This window comes from Halyomorpha halys, unplaced genomic scaffold, assembly GCF_000696795.3.
Source record: "Halyomorpha halys isolate HHAL.00 unplaced genomic scaffold, Hhal_1.1 Scaffold551.1, whole genome shotgun sequence".
Classification (NCBI taxonomy): Eukaryota; Metazoa; Arthropoda; class Insecta; order Hemiptera; family Pentatomidae; genus Halyomorpha; species Halyomorpha halys.
Window position 1 is genome coordinate 242,992 of NW_027112864.1, and position 16,204 is coordinate 259,195.

At 30.8% G+C, this 16,204-nt stretch overlaps 1 protein-coding gene across 1 annotated transcript in view; it reads right to left on the bottom strand.

The window, feature by feature from the left end:
- Positions 1 to 4,663: 4,663 nt before the first annotated feature.
- The window catches only part of sty (sprouty), a 52,111-nt gene continuing 40,570 nt past the window's right edge, over positions 4,664 to 16,204 (bottom strand). Inside the window, exon 2 of the mRNA XM_014426111.2 lies at positions 4,664 to 6,532. Coding sequence (XP_014281597.1) covers positions 5,901 to 6,494 — 594 coding nt within the window. The 5' untranslated portion in view covers positions 6,495 to 6,532 and the 3' untranslated portion in view covers positions 4,664 to 5,900. The remainder of the gene's footprint in view (positions 6,533 to 16,204) is intronic.

A 16,204-nucleotide genomic window follows, 5' to 3' on the forward strand; every position in this document is an offset into this window, starting at 1 on the left:
ATTCCAGGTAAGGCGGCAATCTAGGTGAATTCCCAGGTATCTTACTGTTACTGTTACTGTACACTGGCAGGAATCAATCGGATTGATAATAGAAAAAATAAGACAAAAATTGGCATTCGGATGGTAAGGTTAATATAGATGGAATACAAAGAAAATTATGAAATCTTATCGTTTTAAATTTTAAGTGGTGGCGGTACTAAGTATGTCTCTCACTCCTACTTCAGATTTTGAATGATTGTATTTCAGAATTTTCTCCGTTATTTATCTGTCTTAACCTTATAATCTAAACCTCCATTTTGGTTTTAATAACAATCCGATTGATCTTGTATAAATCCCTAAAGGTGCCTCTCTCTACACGTTTACCAAACAATTGAAAATTCGCGAATACGCAAGCATGTAGATGGCTTATTTGGATTGGCTGGTACAAGCAGGCCTGAATTTGTGGCCAAACCATGGAGTGTCGGTTTTTGGGAACAAATTAAAGCTAGTTTGGTCTGTATTCACACGTTTGTTTTCAGTTTGCTTAGTTTTAGAACTGTTTAAGAGATGAATATTTGTGCTATCTGTATTTTAGTTATTTGAAGAATTCCCCTAACCTTTGGATTCAATAATTAAATCTTACTTAAGATTGTACATTGTAAAATTCTATCGAATCGGTGTAAATACACTGTTAATTAACTTAAACAGTAGATTTTTTATTTAATATAGAACACATATATATCTATGAAGACATTATATGTCTAGGTAATTAAAAAGTTTCTGATAAAAATTTTAGGACGAAAGTTGAATTTATAGGTTATGTAGTAATATTTATATGAATTTGTTTATATCATCTACAACCTAACCTGATGATGTTTACGTTTCCTTACGTTTAGCCTATCTTTACTTTGTTCCTTTTTTGAAATTAAAACAGGATTAATCGAGTGTAATAGCAGAATAAAATCAGAAGAACAAAACAAGTCTGTGGATTGTTACTTTGTGTATTGCTTCCTTTTGTTTACCAAACATTTGAACATACGACTAGTGCCAAACGAGTAGATACAACATAAAGAGTTAGGCAAATCTTACCACAATTATTTTTAATACTTACTGTTATAATCTAAATTGAACCTGAAGCAAAAGTGAGTTAACAGTTTTATAACCTACTCATCTAGTTCCATAGAGGAGTGAGTATAATGGAGGTGTACTGGAGGTGGACTTATCAGGCCAAGTGAAACCAAAAATGCGGACTAGAAGGGCTCCGAAGGCGTGTTAGTAATAGAGGGATCCTTTTTGGCTAATTTTTCTGAGAAATTAATTGAATAAATCGATTAAAATTTAGTCTTTTAAATACCTACTTTTTACAACAGTGAGTATATTTTGGGACCCATATCACATTGAAATGTGTCAGTTTTAAAAGAATAGAGACATAAGCACGAATGTCAATGGATTTTGATTGGGGATTAACCAAATTATTGTAAACAGCATTTACTAAAACCTCAATTCAGTTTAGATTTGCGATAAAATAAATGTTTTTACTGGAGTCATGTCCAACTTTTTGACTTCAGTTTTACTTAAGAGGGTAGGATTATGCCACCCTTCTACACTGTTTATTGTAATAAAATTTAGATAAAATAAACAATCGATTTTAAAGTTTCTCAAGAGCCTACCAATCAATATATATAAAAATTTCCTCAACTTCATCAAGGGTATAACACTTGCTAATTAAATGACAGTTTTAAAATAACTGAAATTTATTATGCTATATTTTTTATATGATCAAATATTTTAATACTTCATATTTTGTAAATATACTCAAGAATATAGTTTTATTATTTTTTTTAAATGCCAATATTGCACATAAATCTATACATGTTTTCTTCATTGTTGATTTCTCATAGTATATCAAAGTGATGTTTTGGGTTGGCCTTTTTTATTCATTAAGTGGATAGGAATATGTTTAAAAAGAAAAAGGTTTGTTTCTTACAGTTGCTTTTAATTGAACATTAGTACAATCATATAATTTTCTTCAGTTTTTTTTTGTTTTTTTTAATAAATGGTTTAATATTATTAGTTTGTTTTGCTATGTTACCAGGACAAACCATGATAACCATTTAGGTTTCTCTAAAGGTGAAAATATCTAGAGAAGGATTTTGGATTCTTATATAGCAGAAAACTTTGATTTGAAACTACAATATTATCCCCTTAATTAAGTTAGTGATGTTCAGTAACATTTCACAAAATATGCATACATCTAACACGGAAAAATCTAATTAACAGGCACCATCTTAATTAAATTCATAAAAGCTGGTATGTTCTCTTTATTAAGGTGGCTTAATATCGTTTTCCATAAAATGAGCTTTCCTCACAAAACATTAAGAACTCTTTATATCATTTTTGTCTCCTACAATCGACAAAGAAATTTATTTATATTATGATATGACTAAGAAGTAGCTGAGTGAGGTGAGTAATAGTCTCCTAGGTCCAGTTTCATGTCATGCTTCAGTAGATAATTATTTATTCTGTAATATCAGCCATGGATTGACACAGGGGTTAATAGATCCAACTGGGACACACCCAACCTTTATAATATGGGTACTCTTGAAAAAAAAACTTAGAGAAAAGTTGGTGGTTAAGTGAGATTCTGGCCAAATTACCTCCTTGCACAACGCTTAGTCTAGAAACAAAATTTCCTTATCAACTACTGAGTGTTATTTCCTTCTTAGATTGTAATGATACAATTTTGTAATATTTGCGCAATAACTGAATCCATAAGTAATAATATATTATACTTTCCCCCTTAGTGTTGTTAGTTCTTTTCCAATTAAATTTATTTCTAGTGCTTCAATATTCAGATCAGGTTTTCATAATACTCAATACATATGATAAATGCTACTCTTAAGTATTATTATAGCATTCATATGATTTAATTCAAGGATTCATAGTACTAATTTCGAGCAATTTATATAACAGCATATCTCGTTGATTTTTTAATATTTTCTTTAAAAAACAGTTGGGTAAGTAGTGTTTATAATACTTAATGAATGAAGAAACAAATGGAGATGAGAAGATAAGAGCAATATTACTGGAAAATTAAACATACTTTTATCTGCTTAAGCTTAAAAAGCAGAACCACCAAGATAAGGCTTTATAAGACATGTTATAACTTATGGAAGAGAGACATGAGCATTCAACAAATATGTTGTAGAAAGAACAGGCAATTTTAAAAGAAAATATCTCAGACATATCCTCCATGAATCAGGAAAATAGAGAAAAATGACTAACAAGGAAATATACATCAGCAAGTATCCAAGTGTCTAAACTTATTAAAACAACGTTTAAAATCATTAAGGCATTTCTACTCAGTGGGTGTAATATAACAGTAGCTAAAAGTTTATACATGACCCAAATGGGATGCGGCCAATAGGTAAGCCCAAAACAAGATACCAGGACAATCGTAAAATATCCTCACCAGTGGCTGTTATTTAGTCTGTCAATAAAGAATAAATAATGCTTTAGTTATTCATTGAGTATTCGTAGTCTCAAGGAATTCATTATTTTAATTTCCTTGATATCAATGCCATTCAATTAACTGCAGAGTTATATTATAATAAAAGTTTGTTGATTTAAATTAGTCTCGATTTGAATTACTTTCATTTATAACACGCTGACCTGTAAAAGTTAATTTTGTAACTAACTAATCATTATTATGAATTTTCTTTATCTGTATTTAAATAAAACAACTATATGCTATATTGCAGCATCAAATATGAACTTGCTATAGTAAATGAGGTTCCTACTACATGGGGTTCATCACCAAAAATTGGTAAATAAATATTTTAAATGTCAAATACTCCTAGCCCAAAACATTTGAAGTTGAAATTACTCATAATTAAATACAGAATAAAAACCTATAGCAGTTATCAATCATTAAAATTTTTGGTTAGAATCCAAATCAAACACTTCATTTGACTCTCACAAAAATTTAATAAAACTAGTCAATGCTTCAACAGCTCCAAAGAAATTGTTGAAATGAATAATTTTCTAGTAATCGAACTTGAATTTCCACAAAATACAAAAAAAAAAAAAAAATTGATTGATCTCACTTTGTATCAAAGAAATATTACTTCACAAAACATTCAATTATATAGTATGAAGAAATAATTTGTCTGACACAGTATTTATATACCCTAAAAGAGTATAAACGGTTTGTAAATTAAATATTATTCACTTTCATTAAATTTATTCTGTTTAATTTTGTACTTTATAATTAAATTTTTTCAGATCTAGTGGTTGTAAGTTTTGTCTAATCGTAAGTTCATACAAAAAGAACAGGTATTGGTAAATACACTACTAGTTTTCAGTTATTCTTGAAGTACAGTACAGTTACACACTGTGCTACAACCATTAATGGTCTCAGAAAGAACCTGTCTAACCAAAGATATAACCCTGGCATATTCCATCAATTTTCTTAAAAGAGTAGAAGTAAACAAGCCAAGTCAGGAGTTGAACCTTGTCCATTCGGAATTCTATAGGTCAGACAACTTACCTTTTGTCGTTATCATCGTTATTAATATCTTTAATAAATACTTTTTATTTATTTATTACTAGTAATATACATGTATTACTTCAATTAAGTTAATAAATGAAATTCTGGATTAGGAAATAAAGACAACATGATAAATAAATTAAATGTCTGTTATTTAATATATTTTGTTAACGTTTACATGTTTACATTTTATTTTATTTATATATATATATTTATATATTTATTTATATGTATTTATATATTTATAGGGTATATACAATAACGATTATGCTGTTTAATATAGCATAACATATATGACTTCAGTAATAAATAAATTGTTACCAAATGAATAATATAAAGAGTATCAGAGTACAAACTTTTCTTTATTTAATAAATTAGTTTCTTATAATAATATAGCGTATTAGAAAATATATATATATTTATATATTGGGCAAAATTTGTACCCTGATACCAAAACTAGTCATTCATTGAACAAATTTTTTGTGATGTTTCGAAAGGTAACAATCTATTCGAGTGAGTTATTTATAAATTTGTTTGCAACAATAATTATAAGCAGTACAAATGTACACTTTTTCAGAGTCCCATTGTCCATCGGGAACTTTTAAAGAGGTAATAAATTCAAATAACAAAAAAAAAAAAAACTGGCAATGGTAATAATTTAATAATATAAATTACAAAGTAATAAATAATAATATCGAATACAAAATGTCAAAAGATTGAAACAAAAATAATAAGTTACGTCAGTAGTCTTTATGGCCAGTGGGACTCACTGAAACAACAAAACAGCCTAGGATATTACTGATATATACAGAAATAATAATATTATATGATAACGTCCACTCTCAAAATTACAAAATTAATTCAATAGACTAGATAATACTGTATCAAACGACCATTTCATGGCTAACAACATCCAATCCCTTATCATTCCAAATAAATCAACATATTTTCAACTATTACATAAAACAAATCTGCAATGGTAAATGGATTAGGACAAATCGACTGATTTTATGAGGAATGCGAATAAATATTTAAAATGCAAGGAGTCAGTTTTCCAGGGCTTCCGAACCAGGAATGCTACGTTAACATGGTGAGATTCTATTCTGGTCGAGAACCCTGAACAGATACAAAATTGGAAAACAGTTAATTAATGTTAGGGAACCGACTTGTCCACTATAACAATTTTTGTTTACATATATTGAAACATAGATAATTGTAATGTGTGTTTCACTTTTTTTTTTTTATATTTTTGTTTTTCTTCATTACCAACAATTAGTTAATAAGTCCATTAAGTCCGTGGAGGAGTAGACACTTAAGGGCCTTTATACCGAAACGCCCTAGAATGGATATGTACACAGTCCGGAGTCACGCACTACACCGTGGAATGTGACGAGAGTTGGGGGCTTTCCAGGAGCCTCCGTTGGCAGGTACAGCCGCGGTGGGTGCAGGCTGCGTAACCGGACTCACAAGCGTCTGCGCAAGCCCTCAGCGGGCAGTAGCAGCAGAGGCAAGGTAGGAAGAGAGAGGCCAACCCGAGGCAGGACCACCTGGCCAGCCACCGGCTCCCGGTGCAAGAGCAGGGGTCGTCAGCCCAGTCCTCGCGGGGGCCACAATGGTACAGGAGCCCCTTGACGCAGCAGAGGCAGGAGGTGTAGTCGACGCAGGAGTCGACCGAGCAGTAGCAGAAGTCGGAGCAGAGCCAGGCAGAAGGAGGTCTTCTCGGTTCCCTGCAGGACTCGCATCGACACTTGCCGCACTCGCTGCAGATGATGGAGTCGGGGGGTGGAGGCGGTGGCGGTCCGGACTTCTTGGGCTGGTGGAGGGTCGCCGGGGGCTTCTTGTTGTTGTTCTCATGGTGACAGGGGGGGAGCGGGGCCTCGAGGTACTCGTTGTGCACCCGGGCCGCCTCTGGTCGGGGTTCGCTGAGGGACACCCGCCGCCCTGTCCGCTGCGGGGCATCGGCCATCCACGGTCTATGTCCACTGCCAGCCTTCACTGCATTACCTGCAACACCAAAAACAGGTTCATGTAGAAAACATTTATAGCACCACGGTAACAAAACATGAAATAATACATAAGGTGTTTTCCAACAATAGTTTAAACTATCATCAAAGTAGTTAGCCCATGGCATGTGGTTTTATTCATTTACAAATACCTTCCAAACTAGTTTGATGAGAGTTTTAATCGTGCTGCATCAAGCCCATAACATACATGTTGGAACAAAATATTAATGAATGAATAAGAACTTTATGAGCTCTTTAAGAAGACATAATTACGTAATGTCCACTGAGAATAAGAGAATTGTACAGACTATACTAAAGTGTACTTTTTATTTTCAATAATTATTATTTAAATAAGCTATAAATAATTGAATAAGTCATTTGAGAATTCTAAAAAGTAAACATGCAATTACAAATTTAATCGCCATTTGGGTTTCAACTACTTGAGTTAAATGACTGATTCAATTGATTAACATAATATAGATACATATGGCAGTTTGGTTATGAATGGGAAATTGGAATAAATGATGTAATAAAGGAAAACAGAGGGGAATATATAATGAAAATCGGAAAGTTCTGGTTCTAATAATGAAGAATATACAGATTGAAAGGTTGAATGAAGAATACATGGCAAGAAAATAACGAATGTACCGAACATGGAAAAACTAATGAGAATTCATTAGTAACATTAGCCTCGTCTAAAACCAACCAGATAGCGCTCCTATAGCAGAAAACAAGCCGGATTTTCTTATGTTTGAGGTCAGATAGGACAGACAAATTGCGGTAATGGAAACGCAAATAGTAAATTAATCAAAGAATCTTAACTTGGTCCTCCGGGCCGGATTAAATCCAATTTATTGTTACCTTTGAACCTTTTAAGACACTTCCAAAATGACTTTTCTATACATTTCCCAAGTCTATCGAAGAAAACAATAATTTAAAACACGAAATTAGTAATGATAAGTTTGTATACATTCTCTTACAAAACAACTTGGACGCGGAGAGAGGTCGGTAAATCCAGGAGTCAGAGCGGGACTAAGGTAGACAACTCCGGAAGAACTGGAGGTCATGTCAATATGGCTCCATTATGGTTGATGAGCGGTCCCACCTATCACTATGCTTCCGCTTGCGTAACTGCTCTGTTATTACAACACTTAATATCTAGTTAGCACCGATATAGTTCATCCGATACCGAGATTTAGTTAACCCGAATGGATTCCATAGAAATCCATTTAAGTGAAGACTGATTTGTTTAAGAGGATGCAGTGTTGTCCGGGAGGATCTGTCGGAACGTGCACAGCCTCTACAATTAGGAAATTGGAAATCAAGTAGAGGTTCTTTTTTTTTTTTCTTTATAACGCTTATGTGTCTTTTTATGGGCTATTGTCCGTACATTTCCCACACTACTGAATACAAATGGATGGTTTTATTAATAAAACCGGACACGTGTTGGCATAGGTCTTGTTAAGATGTGATGAAGCTATACATACTAAAAGGGTTTAGTGATGAGTATGGTTAAGAAATAATACGGAAAGAATATATATACACACAAGCATACGACAAAAAAACATCTTCGTTTCATTTTTTTTTTCCTAGATAACCACTAAATTTTCGTGAAAAAAAAAACAATTTGGGTCAACGGAGTTTAAAAGAATTATTTTAAAATTATGAAATTTTATTATAGGGGTATTCATGATCTATGTTAAAGCGTGTTAAATGGAAAAACTCGTGTTAAATCGAAAAAAATTGCCTTCTTTTGCCGTGGTAAAACGAAATAACATTTAACATGGCTGAGAGTCTGTTACTTGGTCAGTTAAATCGAGAATGACGTCACACAATAGACCAGTTGAGATCGCCGCCATATTAGTTGTTGTGACTTTCAATACAGTTGTCAATTAGCTCATCTTCATTCTCTTCTTCACAAGTTTGAAGATCAATAAGACACTCATAAGCTAAACTTTCACACAAATTCCACTTTTCACTCACTCTAGGCATGTTTTAATTAATTACTTAAATCAAAACTGAAGTAAACAATAACATGAGGGTCTGGAAGGAAGGTTATAAACATAAAGGCTTATACAATAAGTTGCTGAGAAAATCCGCTAGGGGCTCTTATGCATTTAACGTTTAACATGACTTCAAATAGGGCTGCTCACAATCCTATAGTTATAACATTTAACACAACATCATGAATACCCCTTATATAATCAAAACTGAAACATTAAACTTCAAAATGTTCTCCGTTTAAATTTTTCAACTTTAACATTTCATATATTGGAGTTCTATAATTGGTTAGATTATCCTCATGTATGTATCATATCATTGTATAACTAACACCAGATTTACTTGAATATATTTTAATAGTAATAAATATCAATACATGAATTTAAAAAAACTTTTCATATTGTAGGGTGCAATAAAAATAAAAAATAAGGAAATTATATAAAATGGAAATATCATCAATAATTTAAAAGTTTTTATTACCCGTAGATAAAATGTATGTTTTAAACTCAGTTTAACTATGGGTCTTGATTAATTACGAAATATTGTTGAACTAATAAAATGGATGAGATTGGCCGGTCGCAGTCAATAATTACCCGTTGTACCAGAAAAGTTAACCTTCGAATTTGATAGTAAACTTTACCGGCCTGTCAATGGTGGTTAAACTGAGATTTACGTTTAAGTAGGCAACGATACAAGGAACCATCCATAGTTCCAGTTGGACTATGTTCCAATCATGATCAGTTATTTAGCAAAGATGTGTTGTATTATTCCGTTTATTTTTTTTTTAATATTTATTTATTGCTATTTACAACTGTACATTATTATACATCCGTTTATTTTCGAATTAAAAAAAAATGGATTTTATTATTAAAAAAGACTTCACAGAATTACATGCTCAGGTGATAATGAAATGTATTCCACAATTTCTAGCACTAGAGATAGGAATTGAGGAGTTTGGCAGTTACATCAGTTTTCAAGTAACCTTGGTAACCTAATTAACAAAACTGTAGACCAGAAAAAGTCGCTAAGTTACAAGTGTTTTAATGTTACTCGTGGAAAAATCTGAGGTAACAAAATCTTACAGTACAAGAGCGCAAGAGGAGAAAAAAGTCAGTTATCTCATCCCAATTTTTTATTACTTTAATGAAAACTATGTATAATTAATAGTAAAAATTGATGAATCTGCCAAGTATAGGTAGGGGAATAAAAAATGAACAGCTGTTTCAAGGCAATAAAAACAACTAATTTTTAATTCGGAGCACTATATCTTAAAAACTACTAACAACACAAGAAAACCTAACAGAACGTCATTTAAAGAAGAGTAAATTTGCTAAGATATGAGTCCTAATAGAGTTATTTACGTTAAATAGTTCTCGAGATATAGCTTTTTAAAAAGCAACATTTCATAAAAGTGTTGTATGGGACATACTAAAAGATCAGTAGTTAGTGAATTTTGAAAAATTTATATCTCAAAAACCATTCGACGTACAGATGTCTATTAGCACTCAAATTAAAGCTAGTTTAATAAGCTATAAAGTCTTTTCTGATGTTTATCTTCGTAGAAGTAACAGTTTACAAGAAATTTGCTAAAATATATTGATTTATAGTTGTTCGGACAAATTTTCATTTGCCAAATTTATATTCTTATGTGAATATCATAAAAACTACTACTCCTACGAAGATAAGTCTCATAAACTACTTTATAGTAAGTTAAATTTCCTTTAATTTGAGTGTTGGCAGACATATGTGCATCTTATGGATCTAGAGATATATTTTTTCAAAAATTCAACATTTTATACGAACAACTAGAAATTAACATTTGATGAGTTTATTTTGTCAAATATCATAAAAAATACTATTCCTACGAAGGTAAAGGTTATAAACCTCTGTATATTCCATTAAACTAGCTTTAATTTGAGTGCTAATAGACATCTGTACGTCATATAGTTCCTGAGATATAGATTTCTCAAAATAAATTAACTAACTAATAATCTTTCAGTAGATTTTTAAGAAATTTTGCTTGAGAACTATTGGACGTAAATAGCTCTTTTAGGGCTAATATTTCAGCAAATTTACTCTTCTTTAAATAATGTTCTCTTAAATTTTCTAGTGTTGTTGGTAGTTTTTAAGATATAGAGCTCCGAATGAAAAATCAATGTTTTTTAAAGGTTTGAAGCAGCCGCCATTTTTTAATCCCTTAACTAGTAATTATACATATTTTTCATTGAAGTAATGCCTTTTTTTCTTACCGGCTCTTGTACTATTAGTTTAAACCTGGTGGCTTAAGAGACGTTAGTAAAACAGTAAAATTAGTTTTTCAAATTTTAATGTCACTATGTTTATTATAATAAATATAACATCGAACAAACAATAAAAATAAAATAAATGACGTTAAAAACAAGATTACTTTTATATAATTATTTCTTAAGCAATCATAAATGGACATATTATAGTTAGACTAATAAAATTTAATGAGACAAAGGGAGATAATATCCTGGATGGGATCCTTCGGGATGGAGGGGCGACAGGAGAAGGGCAGAGCTGGGAGCGGAAGTTATTAAAACGGGATAGCTGGACGGGTGGACGGGAGGATGTGACGACGCGCATTCCTCCGCAGCACTCTTCCTTTCGGGCTCGCTACGGTCTACTCCGCTCCGACTAAAACTACCCCGATTCTCTCTTCATTTACATCCAAGGAGATCTCGAAATCCTTTTCTTTTCATTATTATAAATACTAATATAAATTAACAGTAACAATATGATAAAATATATAATAAATTTTCTACATCTGAACACTATAATAGGCAAAATAATAATCGAAATTACAGAACACTTAAATCCATTCTGGTAAGGATCGAAAATCATCAATAAATTCGGAGAGTACAAAAGAATAATGTCTCTATTTAAAAAGACAGTCCTTAATTTAAAACAAAAATATTACATTAAGATTGCTAAATTTTTGAAAATATATATGAAATATGTGAATATTTTCGTAATAATGTTATAAAATTATGAAAAGAAAATACAATAAATTTGATATGTTTTTTATTTTCCTCCCAAAGATATAGACACTGTATATATAGGTGATGTGATATAATATACCTACTAATAAATGATGAAGTTTAATTTATTAGACCGATTCAATATTATTTAAAATATATATTTCTTTAGATTAAGTGTACATATGAGTTTTAAAATTGTAATAACGAACTAAAAGCGTTCTGAGCACTTCAATAATTTTTTTTTAACCGATAAATCCAGAGACCCAGTTAAGCGGGGTTCTACTTTACTAGAATTCTTTTTCCTTTATTTAAAGTTTATATTTAATTAAGACTGATCTACATAACTATTATAAGGCCTATCTGGACATAGGGAGTTGAGCTTTGGGGCTCCACTAAACCATCAAATTCCTCCAGAATCCAATCCTTACAGTCCAAAATCCTTCGTAAAATCCTTAATGCTCCTTACTTTGTCACAAATCAAGTCATCCATCAGGACCTCAATATTCCATATGTTGCCGATTTGGCCAGAACCAGATACCGTTCCTTCCATAATAAACTTCTCAACCACCCAAATCCACTGGTTTCTAACCTGGCTTCTCCTTCACTACCTAATAATCCTCCTAGGCGTCTGAAAAGAAGATGGCCTCGAGATCTTCTTTTCTAGAAATGTTATTGGAGTTCTATCAGTGGGTAGATTCTCCACATGTTTTTATCATGTTACTATGTCACCTACAGCAAATTTACTTGTTGTATATATGTGTATACAGTTGTAAATATCAATAAATAAATTATTAAAAAAAAATATATATTTAACTAGTTATTAATTCATTCTTTAAATATTGCAAGACGCAACAGGTCTGATTTTATTTTATTGGCTTATTTTAGATGCTTTTCTCAATAATTAATACAAACGATATTGTATTTAAAAAATATAAAATTCACTTTGAAGCCATACAGTTTGATAATTTTTATCTTTTGAACTCAAGCAGTTATATAGCATCAAGTTTAATTTAAATTATCAAATTTTTCGAGCGGTTAAAAAATAAATTCACGGTATCATATCATAAAAATTAACCTGATATTTATTATTTTTACTTTACTTATTATTATAACTTTAATACCGTATGTAGAGAGGCTTTCCTTCATAAATTTACAATAAGCATTATGTTATTAAATTCAATTATAGCTAAAATATTATTAATCATATAACTATATAAAATAACAAAACAAGGAAAAAGTTATAAGTGGAATTTAAAAGCCAGCAAGGCTATGAGAAGGTGAAGGACGAACAGTTTCAATGTCGTACGTTTCAATTGTGTCTGTTTATAATTGTTTGTAGAATTGTATTATTATAATTACAAAAATATATTTATTAATTTATAAAAACATGATGTAAGTTATTGTCCAGAGTCGATTTCAATATATTAATTTATAAAATAAGGAATATTTAAACATTCAAAATAATTGGAGAAGTTTGTCGGGGGGTGCGGTCAGCAAAGAACAACATAAATAAACAAAACCATATTTATTTATTTTATGCCGACGTTTCGACTTGAGTATCAGGTCTTCATCACGGCTATAGAATAAAAGAGATAACAACAGGATTTGGAGAAACATATAATTGAATAGTAAAAAAATAAATTGGTTGATAATCGTGGAATTAGATGGTTGTAGATTGAAAACAGTGAAAGATGAAATATAATATTATGTAGGTAAGAAGATATGTGTAATATGAGATATGCAAGTTCTAGTTCTAGTAATTACACCTTATTCAAAATAATTAATGAATAAAAATATAGCAACCAAATAGGTTTCAATATTATGAAATATCACATGTTACTGAATCTGGATCTGAATTACTATAAATCTACGTTTTGGTCTACCTCTCAGTTCATAATAATTAATTTTGAAAAACTTTAAGGCGTTGTTCTTTCCTCTAGTGTAAGAGGCCATGTTTCACATCCATAAAAAACTGGGAAGGATAGTAGTTTTGTAAATTCTATCTAAGTTTCAAAATTTAAAAATAACAAGCATTTGTCGCATATAATCTCGCTTTTATATCCTCATAAATTTCGTCTTTTCTAGTTACCTATAGAATCTAAGTTCTTAAACCTATCTAAATGTTATTATTTATTTCCTCCTATATCTGTATCACCGAAATTGTTATTGTTACTGCTAATCATTTATTTTGTTTTATCCGTATTTGTTTCTAGATCTAATTTCTAACTAGAGATTATCAACGTACTTTTGTAAAAAAAAAAAAAAAGTAGGAGCTACTTTTGAAAAACAACTTGTATTTTTTATGTGTTTTTTTTTTAAAGCTGAGAAGATACGAAATCAATTATACAGGTTCATTCAAGGCTATTTCTTATTTTTAATGATGAAAATAAAGAAAAGAAGACGGACTACGGAGCGTATAAATATTAATAGAGGAAATGATGGAACCCTCGGGAACTTGGAGCTACCTGAATACATCCACCCCGCTACCTGGATGGTCCACCTGGCTATAGAACATCTGTCCATATCTGGCTATACAGCGTTCGTCCTCCAAGTTCACCATTCACAGCCTTCGAGTCTTCATTCACCAAAGAAAATTACAACAAAACTTGAAAGAATTACCTTCATTGAGAATTATATTAACTAGAAAAATCATTCAGATAACTAATATAGGAAAAAAAACTTATCGGGTTTTTAATAATTCAATATTAAATTATATAAAAAATAAAAATTCGGCTTTCTATTTCGAATATTATATTTTCCTTTCCAACGTTCGGAAATGCATTTTCAAACAGAAAAAAAATTTTTTTCTTCCTAAATCCTTTGAAAGTTTATATAAATCCATTTATCACTTATAAAACTGTGAAATAGTGAATCGTTTCAAATAAACCATTAAAAGTACTTTAGAGGAAGCCATTTAAAAATTCAGTATTTAAGTCAGGACTTAATGAAGCTAAGACCTAACTGATATTAATATGCTGAGTTTAATCAAAATCAAAGTTATAATTTTTTTGTAATTATATAATGAAGATAATGAAACTATGGCAATAGCCCGAAACGTCGACCATAGAATAAGTTTAGAAGCTCATAAGATAAGATCATACTAAAAAATATGAACATTATGTAGATGAATCTGACCTATTTTACTAACGATATTCAGAGTTTCACAATTCCATCGTTGAAACGATTAAATAAGAAAAAAAGCTGAAATAATAAACAATAAAAAAATTAATCCCCACAGTACATAACTAATGTTCTAGATTTGCATGTTCCCACAATTACGGAATATTTATCGACGTTTCAGATCTGTACTTGTCAGTGATGGAAGGCGATTGTATAGATTATTAACTGTTAAAAAGAAGTTGGACGGTGGATCTTTAAAATTGGAAAATATACTTCGGGTCAAAACTACCTTTAATCAACATGTACACAAGTTATTGCCAAATTCTTCATGGTTCACTTAATATAATTTATTAACAAAAATAAAATTTGAGAGTTCATTGGATTGGATACCATTGGAAGGAGAGTGGAATTTCTAATCAGTCACATTGTTACGTTGGTATGATAAAGTTTAAAAATGTTAATAATTTCGTATATATATATATATATATATATATATATATATATATATATATATATATATATATGGATTGTTTTTGGTTAGATTTAAATAGCATATACATTCTTATCAAGTAGAAATGAGTTTTCAGAGAAACCTTCTACAATACAATGTGAATGATTATTATTAGATTTTAATGTAAAGAAGGGGGGAAAAAATTATAGTTTAGTTTTCTATAAAACAGTTTAAAATCGTATAATTGTTTACAGTATCTTGTTTGTCACAGTGAAGGTTAAGAATCGGCCCCTTGAAGCTTCCTTGTTACAGTATATACATTTATTATTTATGGTTTCGGATTAGATTTGTTTATGTTTCTATAAATTACAACAAAACAACAATAATTCGTTTGGTTGTTGATTTGTTTACGTTCTACTATTAGTTTGATGGGTAATCTGGAAGTTCGTCATCCCCAATATTATGTTTAAATAGAAACTAAATTTTTATTATATGAAATGTTCAAATCTATAAAACTGAGAAAATTAAAAATGTAAAAATTATTGAAAAATTTCAGATTTTACCAAACCCGTCTAGGACATTTGTTATTTTATTTTTAAAAAACATCTTTACAACACATCGGAGCTACGTCATTACTCTCACTAGAACGAGGAATCGAAATATTTTTTTTTTAATATAATTAAATTCAAATCGGCTTGTTTAATGGAATGATAAACTCTTATGAGGTTTAAAATAAAAACTTCTACAATACGGACATCTCTCGTTATTGGACATACAGATTATTTTAGTCTTCCGGTGTATATAAGCAAGGACACACAGCGGATGTTATTTATAAGCGTACATTCATAGCACTAAGGATCACTTAACACCACTTTATTTTTACACAGCTAGGATAGGCGCAGGATAATCTTTATCCTGATATCCTGAGAGGATAGACAAAATTTGGTGAAAAGTGTGAAGGAGAAGAAACCCATTGAGGGCAGAGATGCTAACATCAAAGCTACTCTCCGAGGTATTAATAGCCGAGAGACTTCTTGCCCATGCCAGCCATACACACACACCGCCCATTAATGAATATATATATATGTATATATATATA